This window comes from Thalassophryne amazonica, chromosome 10 (assembly GCF_902500255.1).
Source record: "Thalassophryne amazonica chromosome 10, fThaAma1.1, whole genome shotgun sequence".
Taxonomy (NCBI): Eukaryota; Metazoa; Chordata; class Actinopteri; order Batrachoidiformes; family Batrachoididae; genus Thalassophryne; species Thalassophryne amazonica.
This window is the reverse complement of record NC_047112.1, coordinates 6759161-6784788: the sequence shown is the minus strand read 5'-3', so window position 1 is coordinate 6784788 and position 25628 is coordinate 6759161. Positions and strand designations below refer to the sequence as shown.

The 25628-nt window shown below is 41.9% G+C and overlaps 1 protein-coding gene across 3 annotated transcripts in view; it reads right to left on the bottom strand.

Annotated features, from left to right (window-relative positions):
- gmds (GDP-mannose 4,6-dehydratase) overlaps positions 1-25628 on the bottom strand; it is a 357438-nt gene that overhangs the window by 234696 nt on the left and 97114 nt on the right. For all 3 annotated transcript variants that reach the window (XM_034179366.1, XM_034179365.1, XM_034179367.1), the window contains exons 5-6: positions 11113-11305; positions 5366-5470 (exon numbers count right to left, since the gene is read on the bottom strand). In XM_034179366.1, coding sequence (XP_034035257.1) covers positions 5366-5470; positions 11113-11305 — 298 coding nt within the window. The remainder of the gene's footprint in view (positions 1-5365; positions 5471-11112; positions 11306-25628) is intronic.

Below are 25628 nucleotides of genomic sequence, written 5' to 3'. Positions count from 1 at the left end.
GCATGGCCTTAACGAGGAGGCGCAATCTTATCAAGTGTGGTTTTTAGCACTAAATCAGGCTATCCGCAAGACTGTCTACGACTGAAAATTCATCAAGCTTGAAGTTAAGATTTCTGGTAGTCTCGCTTCGAGTTCAAAGTTGAAGGTTTAATACATCACCGCAATGATAGGCAAGGTTGTTGCTCCACTAAACGCGGCAGCGTAATTGTAAACCTAATAAGCGAATGGTCAGAGACCACTGATGCAAGAGGCAGGATGTCGATATTTGTGACAGCAAGGCCACATGCAAGAACCAAATCCAGAGTATTACCACTGATATGCGTTGAACTATGAATGAACTGCTGAAATCCTAATGCATCCATGATTTCCAGAAATGATTTACCAAGGGGATCAGAGGGCTTATTTATGTGAATGTTAAAGTCACCAATAATCAAAATGTTGTCTACACTAGTTGAAAGACTAGAGATGAACGCGCCAAATTCATCTAAAAAATCAGAGTATGGGCCAGGAGGCCTATAGACAGTGACAATATAACATAGCTGATTTCCAGTTTTATGACCTTGACAGTACTTAGCATCATGGGCATAACGGAGAATCAGATGCTCAAATGAATTATATTCATGTCCCCCCAACAGTTAATAAAGTAACCTGGATTTATAAATTAAAACAACACCCCCGCCTTTCCTCACATCACGTGAAACGTGAGAAAAGTGTACGCCGGTGGGCAGGCCTCATTCAGAGGAAGGACAGCTGTGGATTTAAGCCAGGTCTCACATAACCCAATCATGTCCAGACGATGATCCACAACTAAGTCATTCACCAGCAATGATTTCAGAGTCAATGATCTGATGTTAATGAGACCCAAACTAAGGATCTCGGTGGGATCAACAGATTTTAATGAAGTCATGTGGAAGTTCAGCTCCTCAGCAGCCAGTGACGCAGCGTGTTTCAGCGGCCGGAGGAGCTCAGGTGAAACACCGCATCTGCGAGCCCACAGATGACAGCACCGGCGTAAAAACTCTGCAGCCTGGCGAGAGGCAGCAGCAGGAAGCTGCGGCAAAAACGGGCACAGCTTTAGTGTAGCCAGTCCGGTCATCGAGAGGACAGTCCAGGAACAACAGGACGAATCCAGCAGCCTCTCGTGCGCAGCGCGCGCTCCCACGCCCAAAAATATCGTCCATCCCAGAGGACGTGAGGATCAGACCCTCTAGTGAAGGCTGCCAGGTAGAACTTAAATTTCACCAAGCACCGCTCCGCTTTCCACGCCTTCTAAAGCACCTCCTCCGGAGAGGAGCGCAAGGAAAACGGAGCAGGTGCAGCGGGACCTCCACGAGCACAGGTGGCAGAGCAGGGCGGGGCCCTCCCAGCCCGGACCCAGACGACAGCAGCGGCTCATAAAGAGCATTAATGTCCAAGAGAGACTGACGATTATACACAAGCAAGGCAGAGATGTCCCAGCAGAACACACAGAGCAAAAACACAGCTATAAATAACAAAAAATGCGACGAGCGGTAGAGACAGGGCTGACGGCATGCCAAACACACAGGCGCCATCTTGCCACCCCAACTATAATCAAGGGATCACTTGAGAAGGTGAATGATGGATCAGAGCGTCTGTGTTTGCAATTGTCATGGATCAAAACAAAGAGTCAGGCTTTCAAAAACTTCCTGGATGTGGCCACCAGAAGTGTATCCATTTGTGGAAAACCTGATGGCCTTCATTTATCTCTGCAGTGACATTCATGGATCCTCGGCCTTTGAAACTGAGAGATGAGAGATGCGGTTATGGAGACTGGACATGACTCTGTGGCTGCACGTTGGGCACACAAATGAGTGTCGTCATTTAAAGAACTAAGGATTTTGAATACAAGTGGGAAGAAGTCATGGATAAATGCATTGGAAGAGTCCTTACACTGACATTTGTGCTGTCTATATTGGATTGTTTGAACTCAAGAAGTCACTTTTCTGGATGATGGAGCATGATGGTATGCGGGGGAGGGGTGGGGCTTGAAATTAATCTGGGTTGGGGTGAGATATGGAAAATTCCTACTTCAGTGACTGATCTGGCATCAGTACAATCACTCATGCAGTCAACTGTGGCTACAGTCTTCATCAACTATCCTGAGCCACTGTTGCCAACATTCAGGTAAGAACCAAAAGAACAAGATAACCAGTAGAAGCAGGGGAAATGGAGATTCCTCTGTTGTGTATCTGGACTGACACTCTGACCTCACTCCTGTAAAGTGCCTTGAGATGACTTATGTCGTGGTTTGGCGTTGTTTAACCCTCTAGGGTCCGAGGGCATTTTCTGGACAGTTCACTAGCCTGGCATAAATGTTTTATTATTGCTGTTACCAGCTCTCCCTGCATCCCACAATCAAGTTTTATGTCTCTTTTTTTAAGGACAAGCTGTGCTTTCAGAATATATATGGTTTTGTTGTGTTTTATAAGTGTAATAAAGATTTACAATCAAAAATAGGCAAGAAAAAAATAAAGCGAAAAATAATTTTCCACACACATTTATTCAAAACACACAGCAAACTATAATAAACAACTGTTTTGACACTTTAAAAAGGTAATTTGAGGTCTTGTGTGAAAGACTGTACAACAAAAAGGTTCAAACAATAAACACAAATGCACATTTTGAACAATATATACAAAATGGTCTATGCATTTTGTTGTCCAATGATATGGTAAACAAGTGCTTTTTGCAGAGAAAGCAACAGAGTTATCCAGTAACATTCACATGCAAACTAGTGGAGCAATCCTGATAGTTACATACTCTTTGTTTGAGCACGTGAGATTGTCAACAGAGGCTCTCTGTGTGCTCCTGCTTTCACTGATCGCTGTGCGTAATGGTGCAGGGCACACTGTGTATGTACTAATAGTATGTACTCATTGGAGCACCCAGGGGGCTATTCAAACGGGCCAACTAGTAACACATCACTCCTGAAAACGATCTTTGGCTTTCACGTGAGGTAAATGTGCCCTACGATTGGACTTTGGAAAACCATGTGACTGTGAACCAATTCCGATTGGACACTCACATTGCGCACGTCATCACACAGCTTCTATGAGGAGTACAAAGATGGCCGATGGCTGGCTCGAAAGTCCGCGGAGTTAACTTTTCAACAACAACAATAAAAAAGTAAGTTTCTATTTCATATCATTCAAAAGTTATTTATAATTTAGTAAAGCTTGGTCTTAGCTGTCGTATACGACGGCGTCGGACCCAGAGGGTTAAATAAACTGATCAATTCCCAAACATAGGAAAAGAGTTACATTTTTTCTCATGTATGCACAGTCAACACACACACACACACACACACACACACACACACACACACACACACACACACACACACACACACACACACACACACACACACACACACACACACACACACACACACACACAAAAAGAGTCACACAAACACATGGATACCTACTTTCTTTAGCATTTAACCCCAAATGAAATGAACTGGCTGTAAACCGCACTGGTTCCCACACCTATCTAACTCTGGTAACCCATTAGGCTTTACTGGCTGACCTCTAACCTTGGCTGAGGTCGTGGCCAGGGCCTTCATTACAGGATAAATCATAAACACCTGAGCGGCTGACCTGGGTGCAGTACCGGGGCTGCAGTCATGTGGTATTAATTTTGGGTCACAGTGGCACGTAAATCGGGTTAAACCAGCGCCTGCGACCCTCAGGGCTCAGAACACATATTAAAAACGTGAACACAAACCACTCACTGTGTGTTACAGAGAGTGTGTGTGTCGACTCGCTTGCACTCCTACCAGCAGTTATGAGTGACTGGGTTTCAGCTGTGAACGAATGTGCGCTATATAGAGCGTGTAATTAAATAGTTTTACACAACCTAACAATGGTTCATGTTGCATTTTATTGCCGTATTGTGGATTTATCCTGGTGCTCGCACTGAGCCGTGCCAACATTTTCAGACCGTGACTCAAAAATTTGTGACACAACGCATGTTAGAAACATCTCAAACACATTAAAAGGTGACTTACATGCGAGTCCACTAGAGACCACGCAGCCTTTAAATACAAAATTTTTAATTTGATACAGCTGTGCACTTCTGAAATGTCCAGCAGGGGGCAGCACAGCATGTGATATTATTGCTTTTCATGCCCACACAGGAACAATGTTTGAAACACTGGCGTTTCAAAGGTTTTGAAAGGTTTCGGAACAATATTTTGAGTATGCAATGAGTAATTTGTAGGATCGACTCTACGGAGGCGATAAAACAGTCATGACGATACATCCTGATAAAACTTATGCAACAAAATTTACATCGATAACTAATATAACCTTTTGACATTATACGTTGACATGAACAGATCAAACAAGCTATTACAGAACAGAAAAAAAATGTGAGCACAATACCTGCAATTTTTACTTTGCATATGAAAGTGCACCACCATTTACTACCACAAGGGGATCGCTGAGTGACTGGAGTTGTAGAAAGCACAGAAATGGTGCAAAAAGAAAAAGACAGAGAGAGGGGAACAGTAGAGCCAGAGAGGGGCGTAAAAGTGAACTCATATCATCCTCTAAAGTTGAGGAAATGATTTACAAAAAAAAAAACCCAACAGAATTGAACTAAAGTTCATAATTACGCTGATTCGCAAAGCAGGATGTCAAAATAAAGGCACAGAGGTTCCGCCATGTGAAAAACATTGGCAAAATGTGACAATCTAGTGTGAATAATAAATATTTTATTATGGTGTAAATAAAATGTGAAAAATCAGATCTCCCTATCTCACTCCCTCCCACAATAAAAGAACCTGACACAACAATACAACAACAATAAAAATATCTGGTCAGCAATTTCTAACCTTGCATACAAAGTGACTCCAAAAACAAATTATTATTCAGGTTTCACTCAATACCAGGAAAATCTTCAAACTGACAACATTATTAAATGAAATATAAGAAACAAATATTGCTATCAATCAATATGGGGAAGAATGGGATCTTGCCCAGATCTTGTTCTACCCACTGAATAACTGTGGTTTATGGTACTTTCTTGTTATGTTACATATTCCATATAGGATTTGGTGATGTAGTGGGCATCATGTTTCTCCCAGCAGGTGCTCACTTAAATTGCTTGTTGATGTGAAGGCAGGCACCACACCCGGCATGTGGTATACACATCTATGTGATATCACACAAGGCAGCTGAGATTAACTAACCCAGGCATCCATTTACCCACCCACCCACCCACCAACTCATCACCATATCTGCTGTCCAAACCCTACACCGTTACCAGTGCGGGAAATTCCCCCCTTCATGATCCAAAGTCTTAGTGTATGTGTATGATCACACGTGCGCTGCGTCCTCACCTCTCCTTGGACTCTCGTGGTTGAAGAGGATCCCGTTGACAGCAAAAATGTTATAGGCCTCTCTGAAGTTCACCACCATCCAGTAGGCGTACAGTTTTGCAGCAGCTGGAAGAAGTGACAGAGACATACAAAAATATGCAAGAAATAAATAAATCAGGAAAAGAAAAGAACAAACAGAGGAACACCGGCTCATTAAGTGTGAGACAAAATACTTAAAATCCCATTAAAATGACTTGATGAGCTTACAGACCTCATGATGGAATGTTCACAGGAAACATTTTTTGCAATTCTGATTTGCCATTATGGCTTTTGGATAATATTAACTTGGTCACTATGGAAGGAGGTGCTCAATTAAACACTGGGACCAATTTAACTGTGTGTCTGTGCATGCATTCATTGTATGAGGAAGTCTGGAGTGGCAGAGAAGTATGTTAGGGTAGTGCAGGACAAGTACAAGAATAGTGTGACAGCGGTGAGATGCGCAGTCGGAATGACAGACTCATTCAAGGTGGAGGTGGGATTACACCAAGGATCAGCTCTGAGTCCTTTCTTGTTTGCAGTGGTGATGGACAGGTTGACAGATGAGATCAGACAGGAGTCCCCATGGACTATGATGTTTGCAGATTACATTATGATCTGTAGTGAGAGTAGAGAGCAAGTTGAGTCTAGTCTGGAGAAGTGGAGATATGCTTTGGAGAGAAGGGGAATGAAAGTCAGTAGAAGCAAGACTGAGTACATGTGTGTGAATGAGAGGGAGCCCAGTGGAATAGTGCAGTTACAAGGAGTAGAAGTGGAGAAAGTAGATGAGTTTAAATATTTGGGGTCAACTGTTCAAAGTAATGGAGAGTGTGGTAGAGAAGTGAAGAACAGAGTGCAGGCAGGGTGGAGTGGGTGGAGAAAGGTGGCAGGAGTGATTTGTGACCGAAGAATATCAGCAAGGGTGAAGGGGAAAGTTTACAAAACAGTAGTGAGACCAGCTATGTTGTATGGTTTAGAGACAGTGGCACTAACAAAAAGACAGGAGGCAGAGCTGGAGGTGGCAGAGCTGAAGATGTTGAGATTCTCTTTGGGAGTGACAAGAATGGACAAGATTAGGAATGAACATATCAGAGGGACAGCTCAGGTGGGACGGTTTGGAGACACAGTCAGAGAGGCGAGATTGAGATGGTTTGGACATGTGCAGAGGAGGGACCCAGGGTATATAGGGAGAAGGATGCTGAGGATGGAGCCACCAGGCAGGAGGAGAAGAGGGAGACCAAAGAGGAGGTTCATGGATGTGCTGAGAGAGGACATGCAGGTGGTTGGTGTGACAGAGGAAGATACAGAGGACAGGGTGAGATGGAAACGATTGATCTGCTGTGGCGACCCCTAACGGGAACAGCCGAAAGACAAAGAAGAAGAAGAAGAAGTCTGTGCATGCATTTGCGTATGTGGATGAATGTGAGGCACTTCACAAGTGGAGTCCATTTACCATTTATTTTGTCTCATATGCAAAACTCCACTTTCTGGTGCCATGCATCTAGCTTGGCTTGTATGCCACCAATCTGACTGAAAAGTGAATGAATGAGCTGGTCTTTTAGTGGAGTAAGACGATTTATTGCAGGAGCAAGTGGCAAGCATGTCAGCCGCGCCCAGCCTAAGACTCACAAGACAAACAGAACTGCAGGGGCAGGGGAAGAATGGCAGAGGATACAAAGAGAAAAAGATAACATCCTAATATGCATCTCCCTCCTTTTGGAAAGACTGAAGGTGTGGATCTCAGGTGGTCAAAATCACGTCGGAAGAACGACTAAATTATACAGTTTTCATGCACAGATTCAGCTTTGCACTCCTACAGAACGACAACATGAGTCACCTCTGCACTGAGCTGCAGACGCACAGACTCAGTGCTGCAGCTACACTTCGTGGTACCAAAGATCATATTTCTGTGTGAAGAACGTCAACCGCACATCTGCTGATTGACTAAAAGGAGAGTTGCATAAAAAGTTCTCCGTTCTGCTGAGATGAGGGGAATACCACAGCGAGTGCAGGGAGGTGCCCGTTCATTAAACCACGGGTCAAGACCGTACGCTGGCAGCGAAGGGAGGTCGCCATGGTGACCCCCCCCCCCCCCCACGGCCTAATTAATAGAGGTGGAGTCCTCCGTATGAAGGTATGCGCCTCCCATGCAGCCTCAGATTGAGTGCTGACAGATGGTGAAAGTGTCAGTGAGGAGATCGTTTAGACAACACGGAGCGTGAAACCTGATCACTCACACACGTGTAACGCCTGTGTGCGAATGTGTGCGTGTGTTGGAAGTGAGTGCTGAGTGCTGTGGATATAAAGGTGTCTTTGTTAAAGTGAGAGTCACTCCACTCGTCAGATGTTTGGCCTCGGGGTGTGTGGAGAGCTCCAACGCTGTCTGAGCTCTCGAAGCTCTCACACATTGGAATCAATTCACACAGTGGAATCAATCAGCGTGCACGATGATTGGCAGATGTAACCGAGGAATGGCACATGCTTGACAACAGTTGATGCAATTAGCATTCATGGGATTTCCATCTTGAACGGTGCAGATCCTTTGCATTTTTTCCAGAATAAGGTCATAAAAAAGGTTTTATTGTTCTTGACTATAGTTTTATTCCTTAGTATTTAAATAAAGCAGTGGCTCCCAAAGTGTGGGCAGCAGGAACTGCAGGTGGGGTGTGAATTTCAATTTGTGATAAACTTTAAAATTACCTTTAAAAAACATTGTCAAAGCCAGCAGATTTCAATTTTGCGTTATTCTTCATTTATCTGCTCTTGGGCTTTGTTTTTTGCTTTCAGCTGACTCTTTTCCATGCAGATCTGTTAGAGATCTCAATTGAGATTTGGCACATGTTTTACGCCGGATGCACTTCCTGATGCAACTCCAGTTTTATGTGGAGAAACACATGCACAGACCCTGGTGTTCCAAAGGGGCCACATGGGGACCAAGTCTGGAAACAATTTAGGATTTTGACCCATGTGAGTTCAAATACAACAAGAGACCATGCCACAATGGTAAACTCAGTTTCCCAGCATGCCGTTCAAGGGATACATACAAGTACACTAGTGTTAGCATCATGAAACCAAAGACATGTGATAACCCTTTAAAACTGACTAAAAGTGCCACAAATTATTTAAAATTGAAACAATGACACAGTTAAGAAACATAAGCCACTAGGGATCATGTTGGAAAGAACTCCAGATAAAATCTGGACATATGTCACAAAAAGGTTTTGCTGGATATATGCTGGACAGACAACACTCACATTCGTCTGCTAGAGTTGCAAAGTTGTAACGTTTTTACTTGAAATTCCTGTGTCCATCAAATGCAGAGTGAACTTTGAACTTTGTGCATGCACTTGCTCTTTCATGTTGTATGCAATGTTCACTTGTACATTTGGCGTGGAGTCCCTCCAAAATAAATACTGTACAAGCAGTAAAATTTGCTGTCATTTTGTGATACACTGCCGAAATAAATGTATAGTAACTAGAGCTCAAAATAAAGTAAAATTTGTCAACATTATTCATCAAACAGCTTTAATTAGACTCACCTGAAAACCTCCACAAAATAATGCATTTTGTACCAATTTAATGCTGGCATTACCATTTAAAGTGGATACGACACAAAAAATTAGGTAAAACTGATATAAATGTCAAAATATACACACAGTATAGTAAGTTGAAAGTGGTTTTAATTATTATCACTGAGAAATAAAGTTTGTACAGCTTCTCAAAAGTGTGTTTCTTGGAATGCGTGCTGGCAGCTGGCAGAGTCCCGTCTTTGTCTGTTTGATCGACAACAGGAACAGATGGACCTCAGCATGGACAGTGACGAGATCAAGAACTTTTCTGACTCTTCAAGTGTGGATTATTTCTGACTCGGATCCTGAGGATGTCGCAGCAGTGATTAGACCCTACAGATTCAAGCGTATCTTTCGGACGAACATTCAAACCAGGAGCATTCTGGCAGCGAAAATAATGCCGACGGTGTTTATGGCGGAGCCAAAGCAGAAGCAAGAGGTGTCAATTCCGATGGATTTGAAAGGCTGCAGAATATGGAATGGTAAGGGAGGCTTTGATTTTTGTTGCTGCTGTTTATAACACTATAATTATAGCATTTTCGATTCTAGCGTCTGTGTACTGCTTTTGTTATTTTTCCAGAGCCGCGATAGTGTAGGTATTACTTGCGGACCACCGCCATTACCTTCGGGTTTTTGCCATTTTCGAGTGCCTGGCATTGCATTCATCCGTGTTTAGTTACGTTATTTTCACAAAAGAATAGGAAATAAACGGCGAAATTTTCGAAAAAGATCGCCAAAAACAACAGTGAACATGCCGACGCCGTGTTTAACTACGTATTGCACTGATATTTTTACAAGTTCCTTGACCATTTCAAGATTATTGTGAACATATTATTTGGGGTTGACATTTTAGGTGTTCCTGTGAGCAGTGAGAACATGGAGACAGTAGAGGAAAGTGTCTGCTGTCGGGAGCAAGTGCGTGTGTGCAAGCGGAGCGAGCGGCAGCCTGACATTTCGTGCATCACACAACACTGCGGTTTTCGATCAATCTGCCTGGACTTGAAAAGGCTAAAACCTTTCGCCCTTGTGTTTGTGCAATATGCTGTGACACACTGGTCAGGCATATCGACAAACAAGTCCCTGAGAGCTGTGTTTAATCAAAGTTTCTGCCGCTAAAAAATGTGTAAACAATGGCCGCCAGGCGTGCAAGCCGATACGGTCTACACGTAGTGACGTATTTCAGGTTTGGTGCTCAGTGGGAAGCTGGTCACGGGACATGCACATTTTTCAGTGGCGGGACGTTCAAACGTTGTATATAACAGGAGAACCGTGTCCATCTTCTCAAAATGCTTAGCTTGACTGAATTATATAACCTTTGTTACATGTAATAAGACTATGTTGTCTTTAAGTGTCATATCCACTTTAACATTTCTAACAGGTTCTGCAGAGAATTAACAAAAGGTGTTTTGACCAGAGTTGCTGGTACTTTTGCGACATCTAGTGGCAATAAATCACTTATAGCACCTTTAAAATGGCTATTTTATATGTTGTTAGTCCAAAGCTTTACATAATCACCCAAATACTACAAAATCAATTTCCACCAATACACAAAGCTAGATTAGGGCAATTTTGAAACGGTATGTACCTTTCACTCGTGAATTTTTCCCCACAGGTCAGTGGATATTAAGCTGGTGTTCTACCACAACCGCACTATTTTATATGGGGGACTACTGTATCATTTTCCAATACATTTTTATTGGTCAGCCAGTGAGTCATAAATGTAGTAAATTGTCTACAGTGACGTTATCTAAGCGTGGCCATTTGAGATGACATCACAGCAGAAAATTGACCAATAAAAATGTACGTCTTCTCAAGCGCTAGAAGACCCATATAACCTGGAACTGGAGCTGGACGCCGGTCTCGGCACCAACTTCGATATCTGCAGATCCACAGGATGTTCTCACATCTGATTTTTGTACAATGGTATATTTATTTTGGCACAAGATAGTACAATTTTTTTGTTTGTTGTCCATCAGCTTCCACAAGTTGCTCAGGATCACTACAGTGGATCCCGTATATGATGTTTTACACCGGATGCCTTTAATGATGCACCACATTTTGTTCACATTCCTTCGAAGTTCAAACCATCGTTATTGTCTTTACTCAGGTTTTCCAAAGCTAGAATTCTACTGAACGGGAATTCTGTTTGTGGTGTCTTACCATAAGGCGAGCGCGGGTAGAACGGCGTGGTTTCCTTCTGAGGGATCTCCTGCACTTTGCCGTACAGTTCACTTGTAGACGCCTGGTAGAAGCGTACATTCTGTGTCAATCCACACGCCTTTATGGCCTCTAAGAGCCGCAGCGTACCGATGCCATCCACATTAGCCGTGTACTCGGACATATCAAAAGAGATCTAAAAAAGGGAGCAAAGAGAAGGTGGGGAGAAAGAGAAAATGAACATGACAGGAAAACAACCCAACAATATTCATTCATTCATTTTCTATACCTGGTAATTTCAATTACGGGTCTTGGGCAACCCAACAATATATTTTTGTCAATTCTTTGTTCTACATATATGACAAAATTTTAAATCCAAGACCCACATACCAACCTGAGGAACTGATGACAAAACAGACGTATTCAAAAATATATCTTTAAAAAACTAAAATAGCAAGGTGCAGTAAGGTGCAGGTGTTTCTGCTGTTATTTGAGAGGGACTTCACATAAACACCTGAATGAATCGAGGTACTGAGGCTCACCCACTGCAGTACTTCTTAAAGTGAGCTAAAAACTGTTCAGTCTAACTATCTGTGCAATTTTGCATGCTGTTGTGTGCTCTATTTGTACTCTGCAACACAGAAAATTAAATTAAAAGAACATTATCACTATATTTTTGTCTACATCTGTTGGTTAATTTATTGGATTACTGGCAAACATCAATCAGTTTTGGCTGGACTAGAAACCTTTTTTGAGGCTTCATTATTTACTTGTAGGTGAGTTTAATTTATTAAATTTAATTAATGGCTAGTCTTATAAGCATCTACTTTGAATATTGAAAAACAACAGATTTGAGAAAATTCACTTATATTTTGAAAAACTGAAAGCAGTAAATACCAATACCATAATGTCTAAAATTAATGTTAAAGAAGTAACGTTACACACTTTGAGTGAGCTTATTTTTATGTTAAGGTTGGAGTGTGTGATTACAGCTTGGAATGCGTTTGTTATCAAAACACTGATTGCTGCACATCTTGAAGATTGTTTTTCAGTAGTCTACATTTTCAGTTCAATCTACAGTGTATCTGGAAAGTATTCACAGTGCTTCACTTTTTCCACATTTTGTTATGTTACAGCCTTATACTTAAATGGATGAAATTCATTTTTCCCCTCAAAATTCTAAACACAATACCCCTAATGATAATGTGAAAAATTATTTTTTTAAGGATTTTTGCAAATTTATTAAAAAAACTAAGAAATCACATGTACATAAGTATTCACAGTCTTTGCCATGAAGCTCAAAATTGAGCTCAGGTGCATCCCGTTTCCACTGATCGTCCTTGAGATGTTTCTACAGCTTAACTGGAGTCCACCTGGGGTAAATTCAGTTGGTTGGACATGATTTGGAAAGGTACACACCTGTCTGCATATAAGGTCCCACAGTTGACAGTGCATGTCAGAGCACAAACCAAGCATGAAGTTAAAGGAAATGTATGTAGACCTCAGAGACAAGATTGTCTCAAGGCACAAATCTGGGGAAGGGTACATAAACATTTCTGCTGCATGAAGGTCCCAATGAGCACAGTGGCCTCCATCATCCATAAATGGAAGAAGTTCAGATCCACCAGGACTCTTCCTAGAGCTGGTTCCTTGCCATATTTAACATTTAAGGTACTACCAATCCAGCAACCAATCATGATCCAGTGATGTAACTGGCTTGGCCTGGTCTGGAATTAATTAAACTTGCCAACAAGAAAATAAAGTATCTGCTTGAAATAAAACAAAATAATAAATAAAGGCTTCTATTCCAGTGTAGACTGATAGATATTTGCTAATAATCCAATAAATAAACCAACAGAAGTGGAAAAAACATAAAGATAATGATCTTTTAATAATGAAATCCAGAGATGTAACACAGCTACTTCAATTAAAAAGGTAAATTGCTGATCATAATTTATAAAGACTACAAAGTTTTCTCAAAAAGATGGTTAATCGTGACTCAACAAAAATATAAACGCAACACTTTTGGTTTTGCTCCCATTTTGTATGAGATGAACTCAAAGATCTAAAACTTTTTCCACATACACAATATCACCATTTCCCTCAAATATTGTTCACAAACCAGTCTAAATCTGTGATAGTGAGCACTTCTCCTTTGCTGAGATAATCCATCCAACCTCACAGGTGTGCCATACCAAGATGCTGATTAGACACCATGATTAGTGCACAGGTGTGCCTTAGACTGCCCACAATAAAAGGCCACTCTGAAAGGTGCAGTTTTGTTTTACTGGGGGGATACCAGTCAGTATCTGGTGTAACCACCATTTGCCTCATGCAGTGCAACACGTCTCCTTCGCATAGAGTTGATCAGGTTGTCAATTGTGGCCTGTGGAATGTTGGTCCACTCCTCTTCAATGGCTGTGCGAAGTTGCTGGATGTTGGCAGGAACTGGTACACGCTGTCGTATACGCCGGTCCAGAGCATCCCAAACATGCTCAATGGGTGACATGTCCGGTGAGTATGCCAGCCATGCAAGAACTGGGACATTTTCAGCTTCCAAGAATTGTGTACAGATCATTGCAACATGGGGCCGTGCATTATCCTGCTGCAACATGAGGTGATGTTCTTGGATGTATGGCACAACAATGGGCCTCAGGATCTCGTCACGGTATCTCTGTGCATTCAAAATGCCATCAATAAAATGCACCTGTGTTCTTCGTCCATAACAGACGCCTGCCCATACCATAACCCCACCGCCACCATGGGCCACTCGATCCACAACATTGACATCAGAAAACCGCTCACCCACACAACGCCACACATGCTGTCTGCCATCTGCTCTGGACAGTGTGAACTGGGATTCATCCGTGAAGAGAACACCTCTCCAACGTGCCAAACGCCAGCGAATGTGAGCATTTGCCCACTCAAGTCAGTTACGACGACGAACTGGAGTCAGGTCGAGACCCCGATGAGGAGGATGAGCATGCAGATGAGCTTCCCTGAGACGGTTTCTGACAGTTTGTGCAGAAATTCTTTGGTTATGCAAACCGATTGTTTCAGCAGCTGTCCGAGTGGCTGGTCTCAGACAATCTTGGAGGTGAACATGCTGGATGTGGAGGTCCTGGCGTGGTGTGGTTACACGTGGTCTGCGGTTGTGAGGCTGGTTGGATGTACTGCCAAATTCTCTAAAACGCCTTTGGAGACGGCTTATGGTAGAGAAATGAACATTCAATACACGAGCAACAGCTCTGGTTGACATTCCTGCTGTCAGCATGCCAATTGCATGCTCCCTCAAATCTTGCGACATCTGTGGCATTGTGCTGTGTGATAAAACTGCACCTTTCAGAGTGGCCTTTTATTGTGGGCAGTCTAAGGCACACCTGTGCACTAATCATGGTGTCTAATCAGCATCTTGATATGGCACACCTGTGAGGTGGGATGGATTATCTCAGCAAAGGAGAAGTGCTCACTATCACAGATTTAGACTGGTTTGTGAACAATATTTGAGGGAAATGGTGATATTGTGTATGTGGAAAAAGTTTTAGATCTTTGAGTTCATCTCATACAAAATGGGAGCAAAACCAAAAGTGTTGCGTTTATATTTTGTTGAGTATAGAACTTGTTTCTCAATTTATAAATGTAAAATTGTATTGAATTGCTGATCATAATTTATAAAGACCCCAAAGTGTTCTCAAAAAGATGGTTAATCGTGAACACAGAACTTGTTTTAGAACTTATTTCATGAATTAAAAAGGTAAAATTGTACTGAATTGCTGATCATAATTTATAAAGACCCCAAAGTGTTCTCAAAAAGATGATTAATCATGAACATAGAACTTGTTTTTGAACTTATTTCATGAATTACAAATGTAAAATTGTATTGGATTGTTGATCATAATTTATAAAGACACCAAAGTTTTCTCAAGATGATGGGCAAACGTGACCATAGAACTTGTTTCTCAAATTAAAAATGTAAAATTGTATTGAATTGCTGATGATAATTTATAAAGACCCCAAAGTTTTCCCAAAAAGATGGTTAATTGTGAACGCATAGCTTGTTTCTGGAATTACAAATGTAAAATTGTACTAGCATTGCTGGTCAAAATTGATAAAGACCCCAACATTTTCCTAAGAAGATGGTTCAACGTGAACACAGAAATTGTTCCTGCAGTGTGTCAGAGTCGATAAGAAAGTTGAAGCTCAAACTAAATACTCCAACTCCCAGAATGCCTGTTTTATACTGCCAAGGGCCAAGAGAGGCAGAAACTTAATGAACACTTGGGGGGAAATTAAGTTTAAATTGGAAATGGATGTGCGCGTGCATGAGGGTAAAATAAGTGTACTGTGTGTGTGCCAGGTCAGCCTCAGGCTCCCAATCAGGCGTGACAGTTAAGCCCGGCTGGTTAGTGGTCACCACACCTGGAGCATGCGGCGTGAGCCACGTCTGTACTGAGGAAACGCACTGGCCTTTTAGTGCTTCCACACCAGCAGCAGATAAAGGCCCCTTATTTAAAGCTGGGACATGAGAACACTGGGCCTCTATTCCACTCACACTTCATACGCGCTGCACACACAGTAAGCAGGTTTGATCAGCTTCAGTTCCACTGAGCTGCAGAGGTCAGAGGCGCGTAATTAACTCTGACGTTACACTTTGCATTCAGGGATTTTCAATTCGAATGCAACTGCAAAAAGGCCAAAAACTGCAACCTCAACATTTAATGCAGCCTTCAATAAAAGCTCTTAGGACACAGTGTTGAGGAAAATTGACCTTTAAAAGATCTGCAGTGATACAGTTGTTCTTAGTGCAGAATTTTTGTACGTCGCTTCCCATGATATTATAGTAAAGTTTGGCTGATGGTGACCAAATCTCCTGATTTTAGTGTAATTCCATTGCATCTGCTCGAATCTTTGAGTAAAACAACCAATAACTGATGGTGAAAATTGTTATTCCTCACTAGGGTACATGTGGTCAGCCTCTAACCTTTAAGGAAATTCATGATTTGGGTTTCTAATAAGACTAAAATGGTCCATCTTACAAATGCAATCTGGCATTGGTTCAGAGCTTCACTGTGTTTATGTCTTTGTTCCCTCTGATATCCTACCTGAGGCTCACTGGAGTTTGTGTTTATCCTTAAATAACTGGATCCTTATTATTTACTGTATTGTTACATCCACCAAGGACGTAATAAAATCATAGACTTTTGTTTATTTGCCTGTCTATCTGTTAGCAGGATTACGTCAAACTACTGCACACATTTTGATGAAATTTTCACCACAGATAGATCTTAGGCCAAGGAACAACCCATTAAATTTTGGAGGTGATCCAGATCCGGATTCTACAACCCCTGGCAAAAATTATGGAATCACCGGCCTCGGAGGATGTTCATTCTGTTGTTTAATTTTGTAGAAAAAAAGCAGATCACAGACGTGACACAAAACTAAAGTCATTTCAAATGGCAACTTTCTGGCTTTAAGAAACACTATAAGAAATCAAGAAAAAAAGATTGTGGCAGTCAGTAACGGTTACTTTTTAGACCAAGCAGAGGAAAAAAATATGGACTCACTCAATTCTGAGGAATAAATTATGGAATCACCCTGTAAATTTCCATCCCCAAAACTAACACCTGCATCAAATCACATCTGCTCGTTGACATTAACCCTATGTCATGAAATTGACCCTATGTGTCTTTTTGCAAGGAATGTTTTCACAGTTTTTGCTCTATGGCAAGATGCATTATCTTCTTGAAAAATGATTTCATCATCCCCAAACATCAGAAAAGTGTCCAAAATATCAACGTAAACTTGTGCATTTATTGATGATGTAATGACAGCCATCTCCCCAGTGCCTTTACCTGACATGCAGCCCCATATCATCAATGACTGTGGAAATGTACCTGTTGTCTTCAGGCAGTCATCTTTCTAAATCTCATTGGAACGGCACCAAACAAAAGTTCCAGCATCATCACCTTGCCCAATGCAGATTCGGGATTCATCACTGAATATGACTTTCATCCAGTCATCCACAGTCCATGATTGCTTTTCTTTAGCCCATTGTAACCTTGTTTTTTTCTGTTTAGGTGTTAATGATGGCTTTCGTTTGGCTTTTCTGTATGTAAATCCCATTTCCTTTAGGCGGTTTCTTACAGTTCGGTCACAGACGTTGACTCCAGTTTCCTCCCATTCGTTCCTCATTTGTTTTGCATTTTCGATTTTTGAGACATATTGCTTTAAGTTTTCTGTCTTGACGCTTTGACGTCTTCCTTGGTCTACCAGTATGTTTGCCTTTAACAACCTTCCCATGTTGTTTGTATTTGGTCCAGAGTTTAGACACAGCTGACTGAACAACCAACATCTTTTGCAACATTGCATGATGATTTACCCTCTTTTAAGAGTTTGATAATCCTCTCCTTTGTTTCAACTGACATCTCTCGTGTTGGAGCCATGATTCATGTCAGTCCACTTGGTGCAACAGCTCTCCAAGGTGTGATCACTCCTTTTTAGATGCAGACTAACAAGCAGATGTGATTTGATGCAGGTGTTAGTTTTGGCGATGAAAATTTACAGGGTGATTCCATAATTTATTCCTCAGAATTGAGTGAGTCCATATTTTTTTTTCCTCTGCTTGGTCTAAAAAAGTAACCGTTACTGACTGCCACAATCTTTTTTTCTTGATTTCTTATAGTGTTTCTTAAAGCAAGAAAGTTGCCATTTGAAATGACTTTAGTTTTGTGTCATGTCTGTGATCTGCTTTTTTTCTACAAAATTAAACAACTGAATGAACATCCTCTGAGGCCAGTGATTACATAATTTTTGCCAGGGGTTGTATATTAAGTTTCACTTTATAGAGGCTCTGAAGGATTATGACAAAACTGCTTCAAGGTTTCTCACCAAATTTTCAACAAGGATACACATTAGGCCATGGAAGACTCCATTAAATTTTGGAGGTGATCCAGATTCAAATCCGGATTCTGGATCAAGATTTCTCTTTATATGCACTTTGAAGGATTACATTAAAACTACTTCACAGATTCTCACCAAATATGCACCGCAGACAGATATTAGAGCATGGAAGACTCCACTCAATTTTGGAGGTGATCTGGATCCAGACTGGTGGACATCAGTAATCTGTTTGCTCTTGTTTTGAATATAAGAGTGTTGATTTTCTTCTTAAAAATACATCTGAAAAAAATAGGGTTAACTGATTGTCAGGGTCGAGACTTTTATATGTTATATACGACTGCAACTGTAGGTGACAGGCTGGAGTGTGATTGATTGGGTGTGTGGACAGGTGTCTTTTATACAGGTAAGGAGTTCAAACAGGTGTAATTAATACAGGTAAAGAGTGCAGAACAGGAGGACTTCTTAAAGAAAAACCAACAGGTCTGTGAGAGCCAGCATTCTTGCTGGTTGGTAGGTATTAAATACTTATTTCATTCGCCCTATTGACGTTTCAAATCCCACAAAACTTTGGAGAGTTCGCCGCGCTGCGAGATCTCAGAAACATTGAAAACTGCACTGAGACGCTCTGATCGGGCTGCATTTTAACCGCTGCACACGGACAACACCATTAACATTGCAACATAAAACTGTTTTTACTGTATATTGTGCCTAAAACTCTCGTGAATATATTCTCTGGGTTTATAGATGTTGTTATTGCGGTTGTTTTATGTAAACATGTGAGAATCACAGTCTGTCTCTCCGTTATTTTCAATGGGAGCTGCTGTGAGCTACAATCGCTTCCTGATCATGTCGTTCTGGGAGAAAGTGAAGTTTGCTCTTTAACGTCTTGATTATTATTCTTTACAACACTGTTTGTCCTCTTTGTTACAGACTAATATATATGTCTGAAATTCAGTTTCCGTTTATTTAATTCCAAGCAGATTAAACGTAGCAGACACAGATTATTTGTTATAATTGTTTTAGCAAGTTTTCAGGGTATCATGCAGCAGTCTGTTATTAACGTGACGAAAAGCCTAAAAAAAAATTACATTTTTGTAGTATAATATTCATTTACAATTGTCATCATGTGGATTCTCTATATGTTGTTTGACTGCAGGGCAAATAGGGCAAATGGAATAAAAAGCAAATTAATTATTAAAAAAATCTGTCTCTCACAGTTGAAGTGCAGCTACGATAAAAATTACAGACCTCTACATTCTTTGGAGGTGGGAAAATTTGCAAAATCGACAGTGGATCAAATACTTGTTTTCCCCACTGTAACTGTATGAACAGTCCTGAATTTCATACAAAACAGATCATCAGATTCCAGATGACGGGACCTCCTTTAAAGCGCCTCCTCCACCTTTTCCTTCCTTGAACTATCTTCTCCTGGCCTGTCACCTCTCTCTCCCTCTCTCTCTCTCTCTGGAGCTCATAACTTCCACACCGGTTACGTGTGTCCATTTGTCTTGTTTTCACTCCACCGACGAGCAACATGCAGGCTATCAAAACCAGCTGAGAGAAGCTGGGTCCAGGACGCCTTGACAACTTAAATCAAACAAATTGCCTTAATGCCTCCATTCTGTGTCATTATATAAGGCCAGGCCTGAGCGCTGACGGTTTAAAGGCCAGGCGTTTCATTTCTGACGGGGTGGCTGCAGGGCCCCTTGGTCATCCTGGCAGATACGGTTCAGTTCTGGGAAGGCGGCCAAGCTCTGTCAGCATCGAGGATCCGCCACAGAACAAATGTGCTGGCCCTTAAAAAGCAATACATTTAAAATATTCTAAATGTACAGGACGGCATTCTGTGGGTTTTTCTTTTCCTGTCTGCACACACAGCTCCCGCTGAAGTGCGTGCTTGAAGCTGGCGAATGTGTGTGAATGTAAACAGTACACGTGCTCACACAGATGTAGAAACATGCTGCAGACCTTCACTTATTCAGCCGTGGTGTCCGTCTACAAGCCTACATGAACATCGATGTAACGCACTCATAGAGAACCATGACATTACATTCTCAAAATTTACTCTGCAGTTTCTTTCCGTGCCCAGAGTGAAAACTGGACACGAGTAAAGTCGAGGCAGTCAGGAGTCCAACCAAGCTCCTGGTCTGGATTTAACAAACTGTTTGCAATTTGCATGCAGAACTGGTGGCGGTGTGTCAGACTCGACCACAACAAAAACGGAGACAACTAAGGAGTCTGACGCTTACATCAAACATAAAGAAAAACAATCTGATCAGATAATAAGGACATAAAGGACTTTCTGCTTCTTGTGGGCTTCTTCTAAGCTGTGCTTTCTCAGTGGCAAACTATAAAAGTGAGCAGCGTGGGAGTAAAAAATAAGTGGCCTTCAGTCAAACCCTGAAACTCTGGCACATTCTTGATATTAACATGCATAAATTGCAGCCGTTAATCCACTGTGGAGAGAAAGAGAGAGAGAAAAGACAGGTATAGAAGAAAAGCAAAACACAGCCAGACAGATTAGTGGAGGAAGAAAAAGACCAGGGCGTGACCACCGTCAATTACATCTTTACTCATCACATTACAGGCCGCCTGAAATTACAGCAGTCGTGTGTTAACGGGGTAAAGACAAACAGACAGAATCCCATCCAGGAGAGCAAAGTTTAACCCTAATCTGGCAACATACCCACACACACACAGCCAGACAAATCAATGACTCCACTTTCATCAGGTCAACTGCAGTGTCACTCATCGGCGGCGTGACATCAGACACGGAGCGCCACGTGCAGCGCGGCTTGGCATTTTTCACGACCACAATCAGAAGGCAGACGTAACAGCTGGCTGCACTTTACGGCATGTACGTTGTGCAATAATAAACCCTGTACGACTAATTGGAAGCATTCGCCTGCAACCACGCAGCTGCGTTAAAGACGTAAGACCAAGCAGATTTTCGAGGAACGCCATCTTTGATGACAGATTAATTGCAACCTGTAAATTGACCGCCGTAAGTTTCGGAAATTCATCATCAACTCTTTTTGGGTTCGAGGGAAAATGACGATTTTCTACGATTTTGCTTGTAACATTGATTTTGTTTGTTCTGCAGAACTACACACCTGTGAGTGCTTTCACACGTTTGCGGGGTTGATGTGTGTCTGTGTGTTTTTATGGTTACTGTTAACATTTTTAATCCCGTCTGATCTGCAGACGGGCTTGTGCACACACTGTGCACAAGCCATCCGTGCATTCAGTGCATTGAATGACTGCAGATGATTTTAAACTTGTATTTCACTTGGAATTTCCATTAATTTAGAACATTTTTATTTTTTTATTTTTATACAATTAAGTAGAGCAGTTAGATTGGTCTCATGGTTCCTAACTTGGGGTGAGAGTCCCCCTTAGAAGAGCACCAAAGATCACCTATTAAATAAAGTCCAAGTATACTTACTTAGTAATCTAAACTAGTTAAAACAGACTTTATTTGGAAAACCAAAGGGAAAAGGGGAGAAAACCTGTCATGTCAATTCATCCCCAACCCTCCCTCACAAAATTTTGGAATGATTCACTGTGCTCTTTTGGAGGGGCTCGCCCAGGCATGGGAGGCGGTGTTCGGCCTTCCTAAAGTACAAGTGGAGAGTGAGTGCATAAGGAGCTGGCCTGCCAATGTGTAGCCCTTAGTTCAAATCCCTCTCATGCTACTTGTCTGTGTTCCTGGACAAGACATTTAATCTGCATTGTCTCTATTTGCCCAGCTGTAAATGGGTACTCACCTGGGAAAGCAACCACCATCAGACTGGTCCAACTCAACCAGGAGTCATGGATTCTCGTTCACACTACAGAATGTAGAGAATAAGGACCAACTGGGCCTCAGGGCCTATATAGGACTTAGTTCTTTTGTAAAACTGGAAGTCACCGCCTGTGTTGATAGTCTTTGGTACCAGGTCTCTCAGGAGGATCCTTGGGTACCATCTGAATGACCATGTCAACCACATGGAGACTAAGATGAAGTGCACCACGTGCATTTTAAGGGAATGTCACATGAAACAATATGGGAATGTATCATGCTTCATTGAGCTTGAGTCACGTGAAGGTGCCTCAATGAGGTCAACAGGACACGTACATATCACCTGGCTGCAGAAGACAGACTGCACGAACACCAATCAGTACAGAGGGTGTTTCCGTCACACCCAGACATTCCCAGAGGCATTGTGCTTGTACATGGTGGACAACTTGCATCCCTAAAAGAAAGGTAAGGCCACATTACGCCCTATTGTTCAAGAACATCTAGAGCTGTGTCAGGAAGGATGTCTGGTGTAGATCCTGAAGCCCAGTGGTGCTGGTGCTTATGTAACAATGGCAAGCAGGAGATGCTGTGCAGTGACGCAAACGCCACTTCCCAAAATTAAAAGACATTCTAGCAATAGACACTAATGCCTATGGGTTAATGCCCAGAGAGGAACAGAATGCAGGTTACGCTTATCACAGAATATTTTAGCATGAGTCTACAGCCTCACCTAGGATGGTGACTTCCCCAGTCAAGGCTGGTACTCACTTACAGCTGACTGAAACAATGTAGATGAAATATCTTGCCCAAAGTCACAGATAAGTAGGATGACCGGGAATCAAACCGAGGTCGACATATTGGTAGTACAACTCCTCTTCCACTAAGGACTTTCTCTTCTGGTTTGGCCATCTGTCTCAAGCCAGATTCAATTCAGATTGCTTTCTAGCCAGATAGTGCTCAGACCCAAACTCAGTCGGCTCAAGCCAAAAGAGATGTGTATGGAAGTGAGAGCGCAAATTCTATTGGCAAGAAGGCACCACAGAGAAAGAAAGTCGTTGCAGCCGCACTGAGCGCCGCCACAGTGGTGAGGATGCTGTGGGCGTTGTGCGCCCATTTCGCTGTGTTTTTGAGGTCATGATCTCCAAGCTAGCCGGATTCTAGCCACATATGTGTTCAGACCTCAGTGAATCCCGCAGAGATCAGATAAAAAAATCCGAATAGCACCATTCAGATTCAGAAAAACCTATCTGGGTTGAGCCAGTCTGAAAAAGTTAAGCTACCTGCTCTCCAGGATAAAATTTGTGCCAAATCAAAACACAGGAACAGCCAAAACACACAACGCCCTGAGCTAAAATTCAAATGGGACAATAATAATAATAAAAAAAATCTCCTGTGGTAATTCTGGACCACTCTACAATTTTTTGTTGTTGCAACTTGACAGTATTGTTGTATGCCTGCCCACGCTAACAACGCAACTCCATCTCACTCATCAAGTTACTCCGTTGTGATGAATGCCTCCAGTCTGTCACTCAATAAGCACACACACACACACACACCTGTTAGAAAAACAGAAGTGCTATTTTTTTTTTTTTTTTTTTTGCCAGTTTGGGTTTCTCTGGAACTCAGACACAATAAGACAAACAGAAGTGTGAATCCATGACATCATGCACCTGGAACAAAGGCTGGTTCTTTGATCACGGCTGCATGCGTCTTCTTGCGGAAAACGGAGTGTTCTTAAAGTGGGCCACAAATCTATTCATTACTGTCTGACACAAGAGCTTTTGCCAATAAAAGCAACGCTGCAGCTGCTTGCAAACATTACCAGCATGTCAAGCAATTTTAAAATAATGCAGCTTCCAAAATACCAACAACCGCGACATGCCAAGAATTCCCTCGTAACCACAACTCTTTGTTTTCTACTGGTCACATTGGAACCCTTAAAATAGCGTCTTAAAATAGCCACGCTGACAACAGGAGACAGTAAGTAGCTTTAATTATGAATTGCACCTGAAAGACATCCAAATAGTTTCATGTTTGAGGAGCCTGAGCTCCCTGAAAACCAACGGAGTGGTATCTTCCCTCCATCTGCAGGTGCAACATGAGGAAGGTGCAGTTAAAAGTAAATCACAAATTTCAAAGGTTTTCAGAAATAATGATGTTTTTTGGCACACAGAGCTTTGACCTCCCAGTAAATGTACAGCGCCGCCTCAAAAAGTATTAGAACATTTGATATTTCACACAATTTGTTTATGCCATTTCAAATACAAAAAATACAAAAAAATAAAAATTCTAAAATGATCTTCCTTAAACTCAAACTGAAAGTAAATCTGGTCAACTTGATATCAATTAATTAAAAATATAAAAGCCAAGATGATGGGTTGCATAAGTAATGGAACACTTTGGTTTAATATCTGTAAATGATCAGTTTTCTTCAGACAAGTCAGGGGATGGATACATGAACATTTCCAAGTCACTGAATATGTCTTGGACTTTATTTACATTAGTTATGTGGAAATACAAACCGTATGGCACTCTATGGTAAATCTGTGTGGAGTAGACAGTTCTCAAAAACTGGGTGACTGTGCAAGAAGGAGAAAAGTGAGGAAAGCCATCAAGACACCCAGACAGCCCTGAAGAAGTTATAGGCTTCTGTGGCTGTGATTGGAGAAATTGTGTTTTGCATTTTGTATCCAGTTATACAGCTTCATGATGAAGTGGTGTAGAGGAGGATTTTCTTAAAAATTAGACCTGAAAGTTCAGCTACAATTTGCCAGAAGGTACATCTGAGATGGAAGTATAGATTTGATATTTTGGTGAAAGAAAATCCTCCTCTATACCACTTCATGAAGTTCCACATACAGAAAAAAGGCGGAACGTACCGTGCATTCAGAAAGTATTCATGGCGCATCACTGTTTCCATTTGTTATGTCACAGCCTTATTCCAAAATGATGCACCTTTGACAGCAATTACAGCCTCAAATCTTCTTGAATATGATGTCACAACATTACACCTGCTGTTCACGCCAAAGAGTTCAATCTATGTTTCTCATGGTCTGAGAGTCCTTCAGGTGTCTCTTGGCAAACTCCAGGTGGGCTGCCATGTGACTTTTACTAAGTCTTTACTAAGTACTTGGGGGGGGTGTGATGGTCTAGTGGTTAAGGTGTTGGGCTTGTGACCAGAAGAGCCTCGGTTCAAATCCCTGCCTGACTGGAAAATCACTAAGGGCCCTTGGACAAGGGCTTTAATCCCCTATTGCTCCCTGTGTGTAGAGAGCACCTTGCATGGCAGCACACTGACACTGGGGTGAATGTGAGGCATAACTGTAAAGCCCTTTGAGCGTCTGATGCAGATACAGATATATGGCCACTCTACTATACAGGCCTGATTGTGGATTGCTGCAGAGATGGTTGTCCTTCTGAAAGGTTCTCCTCTCTCCACAGACGAATACTGGAGCTCTGACAGAGTGATAACCAGGTTCTTGGTCACCTCTCTGACTAAGGCCCTTCTACCCTGATCACTCAGTTTAGACGGGCGGCCAGGTCAAGGAAGAGTCCTGGTGGATCTGAACTTCTTCCATTTACAGATGATGGAGAGCACTGTGTTCATTAGGACCTTCAAAGCAGCAGAAATGTTTCTGTACCCTTCCCCAGATTTGTGATTCAAGACAATCCTGACTGGGGGGTCTACAGACAATTCCTTTGACTTTATGCTTGGTTTGAGCTCTGACTGTCAACTGTGGGACCTTATATGTAGACAGGTGTGTGTCTTTCCAAATCATGTCCAATCAACTGAATTTACCCCAGGTGGACTCCAATTAAGTTGTAGAAACATATCAAG